This window comes from Hyalella azteca, unplaced genomic scaffold, assembly GCF_000764305.2.
Source record: "Hyalella azteca isolate HAZT.00-mixed unplaced genomic scaffold, Hazt_2.0.2 contig5479, whole genome shotgun sequence".
NCBI lineage: Eukaryota > Metazoa > Arthropoda > Malacostraca > Amphipoda > Hyalellidae > Hyalella > Hyalella azteca.
This window is the reverse complement of record NW_025935668.1, coordinates 104,745-126,735: the sequence shown is the minus strand read 5'-3', so window position 1 is coordinate 126,735 and position 21,991 is coordinate 104,745. Positions and strand designations below refer to the sequence as shown.

The window sequence follows — 21,991 nt, the reverse complement described above, 5'->3', positions numbered from 1 at the left end:
GATAATTCCTTATTACGCAGACGTCAACCTTGACTTTTAGTCGGTAGTGCACCGAACCAAGTTTCTCATATTTTCCGCATGGGCAGGGTGGCCCAGTGGTTAAAGTTCAGAGAACCAAGACTGACGCACAAGAGAGGCGCGGGTTCGATCCCAGCTCTGTGCGCCAGTTTCTGTGAGAATCGGCAAGGAGGCCGGGCGGTTAAGCACAGCAGAATTGTAGCAGTGAGTTGCGAGTTCGAGACCGCAAAATGCTGTGAATGTTCTGCGATGTTAAGAATCGGCGACAGGCCTACGGCCTAATAACGCTGAAACCGCTATAACCGCTATATATTGATTTGTAGAAACTCCTGGTAAGTAACGTTGAGATGCAACTTACTTCATAAATCCTTTATTGCTGAGAAGTTTCATCAGATTTTATGTGTCGTATCGGATATTTCTTTGTTTGTTTCGGCCTATATGCCATAGGCCTGCTAGTTCTTATCTCACTATGAGGCTCTTCGTACCTGATAATTTTTAGGCACGACTTTAAATGACTGATTCATTAATACTTATTTTTATTTGTCTTCTCTATTATATTAATTGATTCAATTTTTACCTACGAGATTCGTCTGCTCATTGGGTTAGAAATCTTAGATTATTATAAGAAACTGATCAAATTATGTCGACTGCGATGTCGCTCAGTTACCTTTCAGTAGTATAAATAATCCTTTAGTTTAAGTTTCATTGACTAGAAATAATTTTTTCTTGGCTTCGATCTATCCATTAGTAGTATAAAGTTTCAAAATAGTAGTGACGTACTGCAATATTGAAATTACGCAACAAATATCGTCTGAATTGTAATCTTTAAAAAGATCGAGTCTAGTGTTCGCCCAGAAAACGATGGAGAGAAACGATTAGTCTGTATTAAACCCCTCTATTACACTGTTAGAAAAAACGGTGAAAAAACGGTCTCACTGGCGTTCTAGTGGCCGGTCGCCCCGTGAAAATAAACAGTTTCGCCGTTTTTATCAGATGTTTCACGTATTTCTAGTGTTAAATTAGAATAAAAACGGCGACACGGTGTTTCTTTTCACGTGCCGACCGGCCACTGAAACGCCGGTAATACCGTTTACGGGAATTTTTCTAACAGTGTATTCTGCTCGATATATTTTAACTGCATGTAATTAAGAGTCTCCAGTTACCTGTTAATGTTTCAAATAATCTGACTAATTTATAAGAAGAGTATAGCGTTGATAATATTAATTATATTCGTGTAATCCTTCTTATTAATGAAGTGATCGTCGGTTACCTCCCATGGCCAAATCTACTCGTAGTTATTGCACGTACTTATTACTCATGGTCCCGCTTGTTGTAGACTGCCGAATCGCCAGTCAGAGATTATAAAATCAGAGATTATAAAATCAGAGATCATAAAATCAGAGATTATAAAATTCATGCGGGAAAAAACGCTATTTTATTGAATGCATTTGCCTTGCTGTCAGAAATCTGAGATTTTAGATCGTTATGGGTTATCAAATTATGATTATGGCCCCAATGAGATTAATTGAGTGTAGAATATTTTAAAATAAGAGTAAAATTCTGTGTGATGTAAAATTGTTCGAGTAAACTTATGTGTGATGAGAGGAAACTATTTAGAATATGGCGCAGCGTGTTGTGAATATCGCCCCGTATTTTTCTCTCGATTGTTTTCTAGCCGTTGTGTGGTCAGCCGCTGTGTATGGTTGAGTGATGCGGGATGTGTGATGCGTGATGTGTGATGCGTGATGCGTGATGTGTGATATGTGAAACGTGTATGTGATGCATGATGTGTGATGCATGATGTGTGATGCATGATGCGTGATGTGTGATATGTGAAACGTGTGTGATGCATGATGTGTGATGCATGATACGTGTTGTGTGATGTATGATGCATGATACGTGTTGTGTGATGCATGATACATGATGTGTGATGAACGCCAATTTCTGCCAGCACTAAAATTCGAGCTAGGAACACGTTGCACTTCCATGAGGCTTTTTTTAGTAAGTTACTTACTGTTATTTGATGGTTGTTTTACGGTTGTTAAATATTTGTTCATGGTAAATATGGTAAATTATGTGCGTGTAATGCAGGGCAAGATGTTCTTTTTATTATCAAGGCAGCTCGCCGTCAGTGGCCCTATAGACTGTAGCTGTGAACGCCTGTAGCTGCTCCAATTATTCATTTATAACGGTTTACATTAATTTATGTGTTTAAAATTCGTTCTCTATGGCGCTAAGCATTCCGAAGTATAGGAAATTCTTTGCATTTTAAGAAGAAAGCTCAACTTAATTGATTAGCTTACCCCTGTGAAAGTGATTACCTGATAACAATCTATTATGAAGCTATGCATACCAAAGTATTTATAATATTCTTCGTAGCTGTTTAATAATAAAAAACGGAGGCGTGTTTTGTTAAGGTTATTTCTATATGTTTCTCCCTGGGGTTACAATACTGTGTTGTTGACTGTACTTAATCTTGCCAAGGTTTTTTGTTACCATGTGTATTAGAACTTTATGGTGCGAGAAAATGTCCATCGCTGTCTCCATGCATCACAACTCGGCTCTTATTAGAGAACTTATTTTCGGTTCTCGTACACCTTGTATTATCTATTAACCCTGAAATAACTTATGCATAAACCTGAATCATTAAATTACCGGAACCGTTAATTGGTTCACGTTAATATTCTGGTGAAAGTTATGAGACCGAAATGCCTCACCGACTTTGATTATTGAAGATATCCTTGTAATGGACCTCCCATTTCTAGGCTAAATTCTCTTGTCGATCGTTCGTCACGAAATTTTCAAGAATCTCTACATTTTAAGATTTAGAGTAACACGAGAACTTAATTAAATAATGATCTCTTAAATAATATTTGTAAATGCAAAACTGCTGCTGTTATTTTCTGTGCATGTGAGTTATTTTCTGCCGTGCTGCTGTTATTTTCTGTACGCGTGAGTTATTTTCTGCCGTGCTGCTGTTATTTTCTGTATGCATGTGAGTTATTTTCTGGCATGCTGCTGTTATTTTCTGTATGCATGTGAGTTATTTTCTGGCATGCTGCTGTTATTTTCTGTACGCGTGAGTTATTTTCTGGCATGCTGCTGTTATTTTCTGTGCATATGAGTTATTTTCCGCCGTGCTGCTGTTATTTTCTGTGCATATGAGTTATTTTCTGCCGTGCTGCTGTTATTTTCTGTGCATATGAGTTATTTTCTGGCATGCTGCTGTTATTTTCTGTATGCGTGAGTTATTTTCTGCCGTGCTGCTGTTATTTTCTGTGCGCGTGAGTTATTTTCTGCCATGCTGCTGTTATTTTCTGTGCGTGTGAGTTATTTTCTGCCATGCTGCTGTTATTTTCTGGCATTGCTGTGCACGTGCAGGCCAGTGGCCATACTTTCAAAAACTCGCCAAATGAACGTAAGTACTTACGCTTTATTTTCTTGTCTGTGATTGGCGGATTTTGCTCGAAACTCGAAAGGCCGTCAATGATTGGCTGATGAACTTACGATCTCTTAACTTTTTTTGAAAGTATAGGCCCTGATGCCTGATAACGTACACCAGCGCGCAGCTTGAGGATGTCGAACCATAATCCTTAATACTGGCGCATTAAATTTCACAAGCTGACTAAATAAATATTAAACCCGATCAAATAGATATATTTCAGCAGGTATATATTTATGTATAGTTAACATATACTTAAATTTCTCTTGTTCGTCTAATCATTGTTGTCTTGTAAATGGTTTTGTTTTGGTATGCCGTCAAAGGAAAAGGCCCAGTACTTATTATGGCTCCCTCACTGCCTTTAATGATGAGAATAAATACATGATGATAGATGAATAATATACTTTATACATGAATAAAAGACTTTACATGACGAGAATAAATACAAGCGTGCAGGTTCCTTTATAATTTATGCGCTGACAAGATGCGTAAGGCATCGCGTTAACAAGTTGAACTTGTCTGTTTTGTAGCAAATCCATCTATGTTTTTCCTCGGTACAATATTATTTAAATTTGACAGCGTTAAATTAAAACTGATTGGTATTTTAATTTGGATATATTGGTTTTATCAGTAGCCCCGTAAGATTTTAGGATTAGTTATGTACGAGATTCTCCTCCAGTTAATGATGACATTCGTAAGGGTCATTGTTGGCCTACAAATATGACGGGACTTTTGGCATATTTTATTGGACTTTATGTACATTTCTCATCAAAACCCTGCCATAATGCAGTAATAAACGAAGTACCCGGGTGCGATAAACTCGTCAAACTCTTCCATTCGATTAGGAAGGGACTGTTTCGATTCGATTAGGAAGGAAGGGACTGTTTCGATTCGATTAGGAAGGAAGGGACTGTTTCGATTAGGAAGGGACTGTTTCGATTCGATTAGGAAGGGACCAACCGAAACCAGACTGTTTCGGTTGAACCATGTCTTGAGATTTGCTTTACTAAAACGTTGTCATAAGAGGAAATATTTTATGAAAGATAGTCAAGCGATTCCGATTCAAACGTTCGATATCAACTCTACATGCTTAAGCGGATAAGTGCTGAAGATTTATTATATTTTGTAGATTGATTTTCTATTCGCAAAAATTTAAATTTCAGTGGGTCAATGAGACCATATCGGCAATTATGTCCGTAGAACATTGTTTAAGCGCTCTTTTTAATTAAGGATCAGAGTTGACGTAATGATATTCTTATCCGAATTATTTTTGAAATTTCGGCGGCGACCAGCGTCGTACACATTAGACAGCGTGAACCATGGTTGAACTATATAAGGCTGACCCATGGTTGAACTATATAAGGCTGACCCACGAGAAGTTCCGTCTTTCAGTTCAGCTTTCTTGTTACGTCACGTAGATCGAGAAACGTAAACAATCCCGTCAGTCTCTTGACGGATTGGTTGACTGGTTTGATCGTATTTCGGTGATTGGTTAATGCCCGTGACGTCACTGAGATCAGCGACGTCACAGACAAACAACAAACTACATCCGCAAAAATGGGCTTCTGATGGGTCAACCTTATACTAGTTCAACCATGGGTCAACCTTATGCTAGTTCAACCATGGCGTGAACATCTCTGAAGAAGATTGTTATCGTGCGAGAGCTGCTCACGCTCGTCATGCTGTGCAGAGTGCGTCACTCATGCTGCTCTCATGAGATCTTCCATTCACTGTTAAATGATAAAATCTTTCGTCTGTCTTTCATTCGTCCTCCCAATGACCCTAGACTACAACTCGACGAGTCGAGTTGAAGGAGGAAGAATATTCCCTAATGTGTTAATAGAAACAACACAATACCTCTATTGAATCGTTGTTCAGTTTAATTTCATTCATAAGATTTACTTAGCTGATTTGATTATTATTGGTGCTGTGATTAGTGCATTTTTAGCGCATTTTCTCATTTTTGGAAAAAAATGCACTATTGTGCTCGCCATGTCCGTCCGTCCGTCTGTCTGTCTGTCTGTCTGTCCGTCCGTGACTTCACGTTTTCGTCGACGAGAAAATGCCCTCTCTGTCAAAATGGGCTCTGCAGTGAGTACTGACTACTGAGTTATATTTTTTTCTCTCTATTCTGTGAAACCGTGCTTTTCAATAATTTGAATTTAATTCATTTAGATTATCAAAAATTAAGTACTTATAAACGGCTGGTATGATGAACTTCTCGGCCATCCCAGCTTCCAATTGCTGTTAGCACAGCAATAAACTAAGTGGGCGAAAAATATCTAAATTTCGACATCGCAGGCAACGGTTGACGTTAATTTTCATTGGTCTGCCAAAATGAAAAGATATAATTACATTGTAATGGCCCATTATAAAAAAATGATCTAGACAACCTAGCTTATTTACGACAAACGCCTCAACGCTATACCTCGTTGGGCAACGTCTAGGCCATGGTTGAATTAATACACCATAATTAATAAAATGAAGTATTCAACCATGCGTCTAGGCTACGTATAGTGGTGTCGCAACAGGAACGACTAGGACAACGAACAAGTGCTACGCGAGATGCGTAGAAGCTGCTGCTGCTGCACAAAAAATTATTTCTGAAAAGTGAACTTAGAGAAAGTACGCCCGGATAAACGAATAAATTAGAGTGAAGTTATAACATCGTACGGGAGGCAATTGATGGGAACTATGAGCGTATTGTATTCGTGTCTCGTATGAACGACTGCTCTACATCAAACAACGAACCCAGCACGACTGCTCAATACAACGACCCCTGTCCAAGTATAAAAAGGTAATGACGTAGACCAAGGTAAATGATGAACGACTAGCGAAAAACTTGAAAAATTTAGTGATTTTTCGACAAATGACTCAGTTGCGCTTGGTAGTGTCAGTAATTTGTTGTAGGTGCAAACATTTTTTCCGCAACGTTTCAACAAAATCAACTGACTTGTTATATGATACACTAACTACTCTCGTCCGTCAAAATGCCTTCGTTGCCTTCTTTTGATATCTGCCCGATTACGTACAATAAAATAGCATAGGACTTAGGACGATATTTTAGGTATCGTAGTTTGACTTTATTGTAAAAGACAAGTCACTCTTCCAATTTTCATTAAATTTGCAGAAAAATTAAAATTCATTATATGTAATTTATTGATTGTTAATTCCGATTCCTTCTCTCTTCTTCCGTCTTGGTGTGACTGTAGGCGAGACAGACCATTGTCGGTTTCCTGGAAAGCGATGGACATAAAGGACAATTCTCTAGACGGAGTGATTCAGTAAACATGAAACATCTTCCAAACTAATGAAGCTCGATGAAACTTCGTACATCCGTTCATGAAGACCTAAATGTCATGTTTATATCGTGACTTTTTTTTTGTTTCGCCTGCGTTTCCAATTTATCCGATCTTACGGGCCAAAATTCGCAGTGAACATAAAATTGGTCATTAAAATACTGAACAGATTCGAACGTGACTTATAGAATACATTCCTAATAACCTAACGCTGATGTTTGGGTCGCACAAAAATTTTCCATTAAGGCTTCATTTGCGATATATTTTGCTATACGCTAAAGTAATAACGGCTATACGGTGACAATCAGCCTATTTGGCTATAGGCTTATTGTCAAATTTGCAGTGAACATGAAACCTCTTCCAAACTTATGAACGCAGCTCGATGAAACGTTGCGCATTCATTCATTAGACCAAACGGTTATTTTTAGGTCGTGATATTTTTTTTTATTTTGCCTTGGTTGATGACGAAGGAGGCTATATGTGGAATCCTTTACATAAATGCAATTAATCAATTTTTATGAAGCATCATCACTCTATTACAGTTCACTTACGTCGCAAACGAAGGTAAAATCGAAAAAGTTATCACGACCTAAACATCACCGTAGGATCCTGATGAACGCCATGCTACGTTTTATCGAGCTTCGTTTAATAGTTAGGGAGATATTTTATGTTCAATAAATTTCCAAAACCGGCCTGAGAATTATCCGAGAGGTGCGATCTGCAGTAAAAACTCATGGATAGAACTTCTCGTGTTTCCTGCCATGTCTTATTTTTAGAAGGCTCAAGTGCGTCTAATCTACTGTGACAGAAAGTGACTCGAAGTATAAGTCGTGGTATCAGCTGATATCTGCAATCAATTGTTATAAACTAAACATATTTTGAGGGGCAATTCGAAATGACACGCCAGGCGTGTCATTGGACGAACACATTGGCGTGTACACATTTCGAACACATTGGAACAAATTTCGAACACATTGGCGTGTTCGAAATTTGAGGGGCAACTTGCCAGACACGCCAACACCGATGCAGGCGCCACAATTAAGCGTTTCTCTATAAGAAATGGAAGGCAATTGGCATATCGACAAATGCCAAGCAAGGCGCTGCCATCTCCTTGTTTCTACCCTCCTCTCCCTCAGCCCCCCAAGCACTCACTGCAGTCCGATTCGGGCGCTCGTCCAGAATGTGTCGACCTTTGTCTGTCGGCTTACTGCCTCGACTTTTTTCTCCTGCGTCTCAGCTTCTAAAAAACCAGAACGGTTGAATTTGTATTCAGGTCATTTTACGTTGGAAGAGCTTATGCAATGGTGAAGTCTACGGACTCTACTCCTAATATTTAATTTACTTACATTGTTTGACTAATTAAAATGTACGGGATTGTCAGGATCTAGAAAAGAAATGAAACTTGAAGCACAACTTGCCAAGTTATCGGAGATTAGGACGTACATTCGCTGGAAGCTTGGCTGGTATTTTAGGTGTGCGCGGGGGGCGGGGCAGTAATGACGTCGCAGGGGTTGAGCCTCGAGACTGCAGTCAGTGTTGATCGCGCCTTGCTGGGTGTAGTGCCGCTCGTCCTCACCATCCCCAACATTGCTGCAGTCACATCCCCTCGCTACTCCAAGGTGACGTTTCTCTAAACCTTAATGCATTTTTCAGCATGTAGCGATCCTGGCGATTGATTTTGATAGCTGAGGTTTGGAGGAAAGAGCCAACTTTCACGCAAAATACCTGCGCCTTCCCGAGACCGGATTCTTTCCTGCAGCATCTTGAATTTGAAAGTTTGTTAGAAGTTAAATTTCATTCTGCATTCTAATCCACATATATTAGATTTTGCCGGTGTTAAATCAAGTAAATTTAGAACAGTCTCTTGCTAGCCAGTTTTTTTACAACGTTTTTTTTCATCTATTTGTAATATATTTATTTATCTCTCCTGAATAGTATCTGGAGCTGTATAGCAACAAACTTGTATGAGTAGCAATAAACAAGTATGTACAGCAACATGCTTGAAATTAGTTTATAAATAAACGTAATTAATACGAGTGACGGCATACAGGATTAGGGTTAATACAGTGGAGCCCCAGAAATCGATTTGTTCGGAAGTCGACCCAAAATAGAAGCCCATAATTCGACGTGACGCATGCAACTTCTATGAACGACGCCCACCCCCTGGTATATGATTTACGAACCGACTTATGGGATTTTTATGAAGGACGCTCCATTACTATGTTCATCCTAAAAAAGCACCAGAAGAATCTCAATGAACTACACGTTCAATACGGATTAATTTGTCTTCCAGTTATTTCTTTCAGGAGAAATTGGTTCGGAAAGTGATCGTTTCAGAAGTCGATACTCGTAGATGAACGGCATAATGTCGATTGCCGCTTTACTCTCTAACATCATATTGGTTTCAAAGCCAGCGCACCATAGTATATTGATTTTATTCATAAAATTTAATTTAATTCCGTCAAAGAATATATTTTCCTTGGTTTTGTGTCGGTGATGCGACCAATTGTTTGCATAATAAACTTACGAGCAAGTAAGAAAACAATTCAAGAGTAAACATCTGGCTCTACTCGTACTTCACATATTTAGATTGCAGCATGTCGGACTTAAACCAACCCATAACAATAAAAATATATAATGACAGCACCTGTTCCTGTAGTAGGTCCTCGTTATAGCTAATTCCAGTGTTCAGGGTAGAAACATCTTCCGCAAAGAATGTTCCAAATATTCGCTACCAGAATTTCGCAATAATCGCTACCAGAATTTCGCAACTAATCGCTACCAGAATTTCGCGACTAAACGCTATCAGAATTTCGCGACTAATCGCTATCAGAATTTAGCAACTAAATACTGCCAGAATTTCGCAACTAATCGCTATCAGAATTTCGCGACTAATCGCTATCAGAATTTAGCAACTAAATACTGCCAGAATTTCGCAACTAATCGCTATCAGAATTTTGCAACTAAACGCTACCAGAATTTTTGCAACTAATCGCTCATTAAATCATTAAAACCTTGTGTTGAGTGTTGGGAAAACTTACAAACTTCACTCTTCCTGCACTCAGTCAGGGGGAGGGTATTTTTTGTTGAAGTCCGTCACTATTTACACAAGCAATGGTCTAGTGGACTTGGAAATTAAGCCTCTTCTGGAGGCTGATGAACGAAAAAAATGCAATAAACTTGTCAGTGTTGCTTCTTAATGTTTCTTTCTTCTAAATTTTTTACCTGTAACGAATTCAGCCCAACACCGATTGTCATCAGGTAAATTACTTAGGATGTTATGATGCGATTTGATAAAATTAATATTTATCTCTGCAGGCTCCCACCATAATAAAGCTCCATAGGAGACTTACATCGATTCCAAACTTTTGAAACTTTTCTCATAGACTTGCCGCCACGGCAGGAAATCTGTACGAATTATCCATGACATACGATTTTTGGAAATCAAACCAGGAGAAGCACATTTAAAAAAAAAACACATTTTAATGATTTAACCTATGAACAAAATTATAAATATTATCTGGACGAATAAAAATGACCTAATAGCTGGTTTGCTTGCCACAGCAGGTGGCTTTCAATGTCTTTGACCAACTGATTTAGGAACCTAAAAAGTGGAATACTTTTGTCTGCAATACTAATTTTCTGGAAAGCTTACCATAAACATTATAATGAAGAATGCTATTCTGAAGAGACGGTGACTACAAATTCTGTTATACGTTGCAACCAAATAAGATGTTTCCGTGCTACGTCTTCTGCGTAGCGGCCTGAGTGCTGAACTTATTTTCGCTTGTCTAAATAAGATTTCCTTTGCGCATCCAAGGCAGGATTTGCCCGTGGGGATGATCTGGCGCTCCTGTTGACAGGCCAGAATTTGGAGCAAAAATTTGGAGCTAAGTAGCAAAATTGGAGCAAATCAGAAATTGGAGCAAAAATTTGGAGCAAATTAGCAAATTTGGAGCAAATCAGAATTTGGAGCAAAAATTTGGAGCAAAATAGCAAAATTGGAGCAAATCAGAAATTGGAGCAAAAATTTGGAGCTAAGTAGCAAAATTGGAGCAAATCAGAAATTGGAGCAAAAATTTGGAGCAAATTAGCTAAATTGGAGCAAATCAGAATTGGGAGCAAAAATTTGGAGCAAATTAGCACAATTGGAGCAAATTAGAATTTGGAGCAAAAATCCTGATTGCCGAAGTCGATGCCTCGGTGCCCGCGTGTCAGGCGGGGACACATCGATCGCGACTGCCTGGCGTCAGTGGCTGCCGCTGCCCGCTGCTATGTTGAGCTGACTTGCGTCTCTGCCATGACCTGTCGGTCGTCTCTGCCATGACCTGTCAGCCGTCTCTGTTCTTAGCTGTCAGCCGTCTCTGTCATGACCTGTCAGCCGTCTCTGCCATGAGCTGTCAGCCGTCTCTGCCATGAGCTGTCAGCCGTCTCTGCCATGAGCTGTCAGCCGTCTCTGCCATGAGCTGTCAGCCGTCTCTGCCTTAACCTGGCAGCCGTCTCTGCCATGACCTGTCAGCCGTCTCTGCCTGAAAGACGTGACATCCAATACGTCAGAAAGACGTGACATTATAACAAACATCTGTACAATATCAACGTAAACCAAGCACCTGACCTATACGGCTATACGGCCCACATTTGCTCGGGTTTATTCCGTCATGGAACGACTTCGTGCTGACCAGCAGCGTAATTCTACATGCCGATTAAATTGAAATTATTATATGGAATAATTGCTCGCCATCGTCAGTAGAAGGCCATTATATCATGATAGCTTTACCCAAAAATATCTTTTAGGTACGGCATAACTATAACGAATCTTCCGTAATTTTTTCATTACTTCAGTAGAAGGCCATCAAATCATGGCAGCTTTCCCCAAAAATATCTTTCAGGTACGGCATAACTATAATGAATCTTCCGTAATTTTTTCATTATAATTGCACATACAATACAGTATAAGATACAATACAATAGCAGTATTGGACGCTCGCTGATGTGAAGGGAGGCTGTTTGTTACAGTGGTGGCCAGTGCTTGGCGAATTTTTCACATTATTCCTAACAATATTCCAGCCTGATGGAATTCCTCCCCGTTTGGCATTAGTGGTAGTAAAAATATTAAAAAAATAATTTTGTATAAAAATATATTAGAAATTCGATGCACACCATCATAGAATATCTTCTTTCGAGTTCAAACGCATTTCTTCAGCATCTCTCTTAGTAAATACCGAGTCTTCAACTCCCCTGCTGCAGTCTGCAAAATTTCTCTGCAGCGGCGCGGCTCTGAAAGGCCGTCATTTTTTGCGGTCATCACTGCATTGCCACTTCATTTTTTGCATTTATTTAGAGCGCATATTTTTCTACTAAAGTGAACCTTCACTTGGCAAGAGCTCATAGTTGAACTTCTTTGTATTCAGTAACAATTTTCTGTAGAGCCACAGACGCAAGGAACTAACATAGAAAAACATTACTTGCACGCTCTACTGCATATGGTGAACATAGCAGTAGTGAATTAAACATAACTTCATCGTAGCAGTAGTGAATTGAACATAACTTCAGCGTAGCAGTTGTGAATGAAATATAACTTCAGCATAGCAGTTGTGAATTAAACATAACTTCAGCATAGCAGTGGTGAATTGAACATAACTTCAGCATAGCAGTAGTGAATTAAATATAACTTCAGCGTAGCAGTGGTGAATTGAACATAACTTCAGCATAGCAGTGGTGAATTAAATATAACTTCAGCATAGCAGTGGTGAATTAAATATAACTTCAGCATAGCAGTGGTGAATTAAACATAACTTCAGCGTAGCAGTAGTGAATTGAACATAACTTCATCGTAGCAGTAGTGAATTGAACATAACTTCAGCATAGCAGTTGTGAATTAAATATAACTTCAGCATAGCAGTTGTGAATTAAATATAACTTCAGCATAGCAGTTGTGAATTAAATTTAACATCAAGATACCAGTGATGAACTAAACATAATTTTGACGTAACAGTGGTTAATTAAATGTAACATTGATATAACAGCGGGTAATTAAATAAAACAGTGATATAACACTGGCTAATTAAATGTAACATTGACATAACAGTGAGTAATTAAATATAACTTTGACATTGATATAACGCTGGCTGGTTCGATAAGTCGAATGTTCGCCAGGGCATTCCGTTCACTAAATGCACGAATGTCACCGTCGTTACAAGCGCCGCACAATGACATGCTGGGCAGCGCAGCCATCGTTGACATGGCGATGTACGTCGCACACCAAACAAATTGTTTGCATTCATCACATCGGCTTCGATTACTGAGCTCCATATCTAAAACTATTCTCATCGTCCGGAAACGTTGGAATGATTTTCTTCCTTTAGCCGCTGAGCTTTCTCGTCTATGCTTTTTCCATGCTCGAAGGTAGTTACATTCTAGCCTAAAACTGACAAGACAATGCATTAGTCATTTGAGAGCTGACTTTATGCTCACTCCAGCAAAATTCCGAAGTTATTCTTATCGACACTACTTTGTTAATTACATCGTTGACTTTTTTGCCATTTCTTAAATATAATTGATCGTATGCAGAATGATCTTGCTAGATCTAAATATTTCGACTGAACATCGCGCTTGCGCCGGCGAATACAGCAACTTGGTGCGACTGCCGACTCTCTGCTCGGTTTATTAGCGCATTTCCTCATTTATGTAAAAAATGCACTATTGTGCCCGCCATGTCCGTCTGTCTGTCTGTCCGTCCGTCTGTCCGTGATCTCAAGTTTTCGTCGACGAGAAAATGCGCTCTCTGTCACTCACTGCTGTGAGTACTGAGTTATATTTTTTGAACGAATGCCTGGCAATCATCGAACGGAGCCACTTGAGATGGAGAGCTGGAGTTGCGCTGAGGGACTGCAGTCAAAGGAGGGAGCTTGAGGTGCATCAGCGATAGGAGCAACTGGGGCACAGCTGGGGCACAACTGGGGCACAGCTGGGGCAGGGCACGGCAGAGCTGTAGGAAGCTGAGACACAGAAGTTCTGGGAGGCAGCTGCGGCGAAGCAGTGCTGAGATACAGCTTATAGATACGTGGGCTGGGAGGCAGCTGCGGCGAAGCAGTGCTGAGATACAGCTTGGATACGTGTGCTGGGAGGCAGATAGGGCGAAGCAGTGCTGAGATACAGCTTGGATAGACGTGCTAGGAGGCAGCTGGGGCGAAGCAGTGCTGAGATACAGCTTGGGTACATGGGCTAGGAGGTAGCTGGGGCGAAGCAGTGCTGAGATACAGCTTGGATACATGGGTTAGGAGGTAGCTGGGGCGAATCAGTGCTGAGATACAGCTTGGATACATGGGTTAGGAGGTAGCTGGGGCGAATCAGTGCTGAGATACAGCTTGGAGACATGGGCTAGGAGGTAGCTGGGGGCGAATCAGTGCTGAGAGGTAGCTGGGACACGTGGGTTAAGGCACCCCGTCTCCTCAGGCGGGGCTATTGATCGCGGCGTCGGGCGTTGGTTGGCCGCGACCACTTCGTTGTTCTGCACTCCACAGACCGACGCTCTGTTTGCTCTCTTGAGTTATAACTTATAGCAATTTTTTATGTCCTAATGTGCAGGTTTGACTTCCTGTCAGGTTAGCTCTCTTTCTCTTAGTATCATGTATACAGTCATTCCTGTCGACGACTTTTTCTCGTGCATTTGTTTGTTTACTTCATGTCATTCTTTGCCGCACAATAGACCGCATATCTTCTTATTGCATGTCCGTAATATTAATGCATTTTGTGCTCGCTTTTTATTTCAGGAGAAGAAACTCCACGTAAGCTGCAGCTCAGCGTGGATCTCACTAAATAAATTTGTCTCTTGTCAGAAGTCTCCTCCCAAAGGCATTCCTGGTGCGGAGGTCGTTCTCCAACGAAATTATTTAGATAATCGACGAGGTGGAATTAAATTGGCGGGTGGAAATATAGGGAAATCATTCCCTCTCCCCGGGGATCATTCAAGGAATTTCAAAATATTCATCGATTGGAGAAACTTCACAATTAAGTTTCTTCTATAAATTACCGCAGCGTATATGCTCTTCTTTTCGTGCAAACTGTACATATTGTCTAGGGCTTGTGTGCATTTATATATGTTCCATTAAGTCATCTCCGATTGCTTGTACATTATTATTTTTTAATTTCGAATGTTGATCTTGTAACTCAAGTTTTTATTTATTATTCGCATCTCAAACTCGGAGGAGTGAAAAATACATCGAATTAACACGACAAAAATGTTTGCAGACCATGTCACTCTGTGAGTCCCATAAGTTACGCCATATTTCAGATGCGCCAGATGTCCATATTTCAACAGATGACTGATAGATTGCTAGTATGATTTACGATTTATGCAGAGGTGGGCAGTAGCGCGCTACATTTTCAGTAGCGGTAGCGGCGCTACATTTAAGCAATTGTAGCGGTAGCGGTAGCGCCCGCTACATATTTGAGTAGCGATACGAGGTTTTGCCGCTACTGCGGTACTGCTACATTTATAGATAAAGCCTTTACATTTTACTTAATATAGTAGTATTAAATATTATTTAAAAACCAGCATGATACATACATAATATAAATTACAGAATAAAACTGTACGGAAGATTTCGGAGTAATGTTGTCAACCTCAGCCTGTTACTAGTGTCAACATGTTAGTTGTTCTTGTTAAGTTGTTACCAGTTACCACTTGTTCTTGTTCCATGCCAGCTGCCACCACATGTCCACGACCACATCACGGACATCAGCCACCTAACTTCAGTTTGCTTACAGTTATTTTTACACAGTTATTTTTATGTTTCACCTTCCCTACATGGATGTCTACTTTAATCTACCAATCTCAAAAATTATCCACATATATATACAAATAAAGGACTAATTTTTTTATATGTTTATATTTAGGGAAGAGCCCTTCATTTAAACATGTTTGGTTAAAAATAATGCCAGTTTTATTGAGAACATCTTTTGAGTTTAATCTCTCAAGCTTTCTGATAAGAGGTACAGTAACAGGGTCAATAAGTCTTAAAATTTGTCCAAATGGAAGGTTAGGTAAATCCTGCGACGCGTTTCGCTCATCACTCTCTCTGCAGCCAACCCGCAAGCAACTCGTCTACTCAGCTGCTCGACCTCGTTGCCTGAAGATGCTCAGTGATGAGCGAAACGCGTCGCAGGATTTACCTAACCATCCATTTGGACAAATTTTAAGACTTATTGACCCTGTTACTGTTCCTCTTATCAGAAAGCTTGAGAGATTAAACTCAAAAGATGTTCTCAATAAAACTGGCATTATTTTTAACCAAACATGTTTATATGTTTATGTGGATAATTTTTGAGATTGGTAGATTAAAGTAGACATCCATGTAGGGAAGGTAAAACATAAAAATAACTAACTTTTATTTACTGTATCTAACCCGTACTATTGCGGTTAGGTTAATTGCAATAAAGTTGCATTGATATGTTTTGAAAATGTTTTATTATCATTAAATGTTTATGAGTAAATCCCAATACCAGAACAATAAATATTTAGAGATTTCCAATAATTTTGGCCATTGTAGCGGCTAATGTGGCGGCGCTACATTTTACTGTAGCGGTAGCGGTAGCACCCGATACAATCTAGTGGGTGTAGCGGTAGCGGTAGCGCCCGCTACATTTAGAGCATGTAGCGGTAGCGGTAGCGGCCGCTACATTTCAAAGTAGCGCGGCCCAGCTCTGGATTTATGTTTTATAAAACTTCATAGACATCATTTGTTGATTTGATTTATGTTTCATACTATTGATAGTCAGCGCATTGCCTCAAAATTTCTCACTCTTTTATCTTAAAACTTTTCAACAGAACTTACGAGTGATGTTTTATCCTAAAACTTTTCAATGGTTGTACTTACGAGTGACGTTTTTGCAGATGGAGGAGCGCGCGACCGGTGAGAGCAACAAGGACAAGAAGTACGTTCTCTACACGGTGGTGGGCGACGACAGGCCACGTGCCTCTCCTGCCGCCCTTTTAACTCGAGTATTGTTGTCATGCCTTCTGGTGGTGGCACTGGCCGTGGTGCCCTACGTGTCCCTGCGCCTCGCACAAGCTAACAGCCGTACGCTAGTCGTCTTCCAGCCTGTGCCTATCCACAACAGGAGCGCAGTCCACCGCTTGCAGTCCTCACCCACCAAAGAGGTTCAACTCATGCAGGTAGCCGACCTGAAGCTTGAAAATGCCACACTAGCTTCTGAAAACGACACTTCTGCGTCCACGGAGTTTACTAAATTTCCAATAGTAGTTACTAATGCGACGATAGTCGCTTTCCTCCAGCAGAACTCAACCACCTCTGCATCGACTAACTCGACTTCTCTGGAAATGAACGGCACTGGGCAAGCTGACGAATTAAATTTTACGTCTCCTATTCCCGAAACAACCCTTGGAGAACTGCTGACCACGCTCGTGTCGTCAACTGAAACGACAGAAACGTTGACAAAGGTAAGCCAGGACCTTTTTGATGAATGCGAAAATGATTCCATCTCAACTTCGCCATCCTCGTCAACCGCGTCCTCAGCTGCAACAACGGAGGTTGCGGAGAATACAACTTCAATCGCTCTTTCATCTACCCATCAAGAAAAATCTTCAACCATATACACTCTGCCCCCATCAACTGTAAGCACCGAGTCTTCAGCAGGCATTACTGTCACTGTTGCAACCAACATCAGTGAGGGAAGTGAGCCTATCAAAACGTCGACTGTAATGAGTAAACTTCTACGTGACGATGAAGCGCTACATCAGAAGTTAGCTTACGTGGCCTCTTCGGCATCTGGAAATCACGTGGGGGGCATTTGTGTTTTCAAAGTCGGTAACAACGTTACTGACTGGTCATATTTCTACGAAAATATCCCTATTGAGCTTCAGAGTGATCACGCTAATGGTGATCACGAGCTGCGCGCCACTCTCGCCGCCATACGTGCCTGGTCCTCGCGCTGGCATGATGCCCACGTGGTCATACGGTCACCACACTCTGCCATCAAGGAATCAGAGCTGCCCCTTCGTCAGCGCATCATGGATGATATCGAATCTCGATCAGCAGGAGTTTTTACCTACGAATTGGAATGGAGGCTCGCACAAAGTGACGCTCTTGTCAAAATCTCCAGCAGCCTTGCCCATCTCCACCAGGACTATAAATTCTGGTTCCAGGACTTTCAGAATCGCGTTAACGATATGCTTGGAGTACAGCAATGGGACATCGTATCCATCGAAAAGCATATCAAAATACCGCAAAAAGCCTTCTTTGATGACGAAAACTTAGATACCGACTCTAAACCAAACATAGTGCCTTCAAAAATTAGTAATGCCACAGTAACTGAAATTTCGGAAGCGTCCGGATCGCCTACTCGTCATCCATTATCCCACAAACTCGTCTACATGGCAACTGCGGCATCTGGTAACCATGTTGGTGGATTCTGTGTATGGAAATATGATAAGAACGTGACAGACTGGTCGTATTTTTACGATAACGTGCCCGTCGAGCTTCAAAGTAGCCACGATTCAGAGGATCACGAGGTGCGAGCAGCGCTCGCCGGTGTGCGCGTATGGGCAGATCGTTGGACCGATGCCCACGTCAGTCTTCGTTCTCAAAGGTCGCCCCTTCTGCGCTCGCACACCGCCACTTTCTTCTTGCAAACTTTGGATGCTCGCTCGACTTCGCAATTCTCATATGACTTGGAGTGGCAGCTGCGTAAATCGGAAGATCTGATGCGTGTAGCGTATAGTCTTTCTCGTCTCTACCGCAACTTTGGTCATTGGTTCACTGCTTTCAAAGTGAGCGTCGATGCTGTCGTCGGTCCTCAAGATTGGAATATTGCTGCCAAAGCCAAAAGAGTTCATCTCAATGATGAACATTTCTTTGTAGATCCTGTTTTTCCTGAGGCCCAACCTTCAGAGATGACCAAAATCGAGTAGTATATTCATTCTGTGAAACTGCAAAATATGATCTCATGGTCGTTTTTTCGGTCCAGATTGAATGTTCTAAGCATTTATTGATATGCTCTTGGTGCTGACTCCAGAGCAATGTTAATTGTGATGTCATATTCTGCAAGAGCGATATGCATGTTTGGAAAGCATTGGATATGTTTCATTATGTGTTCATAAAGCTAATAAAGCTAAGGCTAATAATGGCTTAGAGTCTAGAATTCTGCACAAGTTTATGCATCAGTCGCAAAACTTTAACAACTTTTTACTTTCCGCTTCGGGAAGAGAAGGTTCTGACCCATTCGATGACATTTATACAGCAAAATTGGACCCCAGTGATTATTATTAGAAGTCCTGTCAAACATCGCTACTGGCAGCACTAACAAATATCGGATCTCACTTTATTAAGGGTATTGCAAGATATCGATGGTATCGATATGCTTTAAGTAGGAAGTGTAATTGTAGCGCTAGAAGTGCACTTAAAAATTTACGTCCAATAATTCTAATTTACCCGGACACATGAGATCGTTACATACTGTGATGTGGGTTGCTATTATTTAATCGTTATTATTACCGCCTTTAATTTTACAATGAATGTGGAGAGGCCATCGTGTTCTCAATTGTCCGAGGAGTCTGGGATTATACATATGTAATTGTGTACGCTGCTCGTAAATCAAATTTCGTCTGGTAAAAAGTTATGTCTGTTAAAATTAATAAGAATGATGTTTCTGGTGATGTTCCACAAAAATTACAACTTACCAGTATTGATATTGTATAAGGCACGTAACAACATGCAATTATGTAGAAAAATGTATGAAGTATTAGCTGTATGATTTGTATGATTTTGTGTTAATGTGTTGAAGATTCAGAGAGGCTGGTGTGCTGATCCTGTTCAGGTGTTTGAGTCTCGCCTTCATCGTAGCTCATTCTAATTTCGTGTTTGCTACAATATAATTTTTTAATCTTGGATGTATGGGACAATTCAAGTTCTTGCAAATAAGTGGAAGCATCAAAACGGCTTTGGAATGCTCTGCTGCTCTATAACTTTGTGCCTCCTTATAGGTTATCTAGTAATTCACTTATCCCTGATTCAAATTAAAAATACCTCGTCTGTGTTCTTAAGAATGCGTGTGTTTCATGTTTTCGACGTGAAACTAGTGTCGTTTATGTGTTTTAAATTTGAATTATAAAGTAGAATTTAAAATTCTACATTTTACTGAAATTCTAATGGGGCTTCTTGCCGTCAGTAGGGTAAATATTTCACTATTTCACCGAAACTTACGTTGAAAAAAAAAACTTCTGAGGAAGCTCGTTCCTCATTTTGAGCTAGACGCCGTCGTGTGCGTAGCTCATCTGAAACGCTGAGCTGGTGTAGTCGGTATTGCAAATTAACATTCAACATGCACAATATTTGGACAAAATATAGGACATCTTTTTAATTTAGAGTCTTCGTCCTTTACAGGCTTAAATTTCTCGGTATAATTCACCTTGATAAGATACTCGATTACTCTATACCTGCTTTACTCGACAAGTACGAAGAGCGACCGGAAAAGGGAACTACAAGTGTGGTGGGCGAAGTTTAGGTAGTACCACATTCTCCGTGTATGTGCATATGCTCCTGACATTCATCAGCTAGTGTGCCAAGCATTGCTCCCCTATAAGGCCGCATACCATAATCACAAATTTATTGGTGATTCTTCTTTTGCGCGCTTGTCGTTTTTGGATGGAATAGAATAGAAGTGTCGGCCCATGGCCTGTTGTTGAAATAGGCCCATGGCCTGTTGCCGAATAGGCCCATGGCCTGTTGTGACACCATCCTGTTGCCGGATGGTGTCTGATTTTTGTGAGCAACGAGCTGCCATCAAATTTTTCTTTCTTCTTTGGAAGACTGGGAACGAAATGCTATATATAGCCTTCAGTGGTTATGCTATTGGGAGAACGAAAGTGTTTGAGTAGCTTTGCCGCTTCAAAAAAGGATAAATGTCAATTGACCACCTACCTCGCTTAGTGGCCTAATCCTTGAAGATTGACGTATAAGTATTAACGAACATGCGGAACTGTCGCAAGTAACTTGGAGTTCACTCCAGCAAATTGAAAAAAAAAATCAGTTCGCTGTTTTTGATACTCCCTCCTACTCTGACAACGATCAAGCATGTACTATGTTGACGATAATCATACATGTATGTCAACGACGGTCGAACTTGCATGTTGACGGTTTCCGAGTCTTTATTAGGGGAAATTATAGTGAAATGACACGTTTGGTAGTTGTTTGCGTACAAAAAATCTCGAATTGTTCTCTCGATATGTGAGCACGTTTTCTAGTCCAGAGGTGCGGAAGACTGTTGGGTAAATATCTTTCTTTATTTTGTTGGGTGATGGTAACTCAGAATGTTCGAGAAATAATGAACTCCTTAAATTCACGATTTCTTTCAGCGAGTTAATTCGTATGAGGTCTTTAGTAAATAAGTGATTTAATTTGTTGAAAATAATTTTCAACAATGCGTCTTGTTGTGTAAAAATGTGTCTTCATTCTGATCCGTGATTGACTGCCTTCGATTGGCTGGCTGTTGCTTGTAGTTGTAAGACAGACGTAGGCATTACTATCAGTCGTTTGTAGGCGCTCGTCGTTATACCTACTGTAAATGAACAAAAAAGCCAGGCTTCTCTTTTGTGTACGTCGTGTACACCTATGTGAGTTTATTCTTAAGAATATAAGCAATATTAACCAAAGAATTGATGAGTACGATACTCGTGTTGCTTGTAGTGTTGTGAACTCGGTATGTTCGTCGAATTTCTTTGGGCAGAGACGGCGTCGATCGATCAACGCGTGCTCGGAATGCTCCTCTGGGTGTGATAGATTCGTTCGTTCAGCTTCTCCCATTTAGGGTTTTAAACATTGATAACAAAGCAATATAACTATTACCAAATAAACTGTTACAATCTACGTATATTACTTCAATCTCGTGTGACCGTACCCGATAAAATGAGAGTGGCCATCATGCCATGCAGGGCAATTTCACTGTATCTACCCATTGTAATTCTGAGTCTATGCAGAGCCCTGAGACGCGGTGAACTTTATAGGCTGAGCCGGCACTGTCAAAGCTAAGCTCAGCCAAATGGTGAATCTTTATCCAAAGAACGATGTACTTTTGGAGCTTGTGGGGTATATCCTGACTTTTTTTGGTAGGAAGAAGTGGGTATCAGTGCTACGTTCACGGTTCATGTAGCAGTGATTTCAAAATTCAACTAAATGTATCTCAATTCTAATTGCGATCAATAGGACTATTAGAA

The 21,991-nt window shown here is 40.4% G+C and overlaps 1 protein-coding gene across 1 annotated transcript; it reads left to right on the top strand.

The window, feature by feature from the left end:
- The first annotated feature begins 8,306 nt into the window (after window positions 1-8,306).
- On the top strand, window positions 8,307-20,464 carry LOC108682764. The gene is made up of 2 exons (XM_018172001.2): window positions 8,307-8,378; window positions 16,655-20,464. The coding sequence occupies exon 2, from the start codon at window positions 16,655-16,657 to the stop codon at window positions 18,689-18,691; it is 2,037 nt and encodes a 678-aa protein (XP_018027490.2). The 5' UTR covers window positions 8,307-8,378; the 3' UTR covers window positions 18,692-20,464.
- Window positions 20,465-21,991: the final 1,527 nt, after the last annotated feature.

Bases quoted from the DNA above. Each gene is read 5' to 3' on its own strand.
- LOC108682764 (XM_018172001.2), top strand. From the start codon at position 16,655: ATGGAGGAGCGCGCGACCGGTGAGAGCAACAAGGACAAGAAGTACGTT.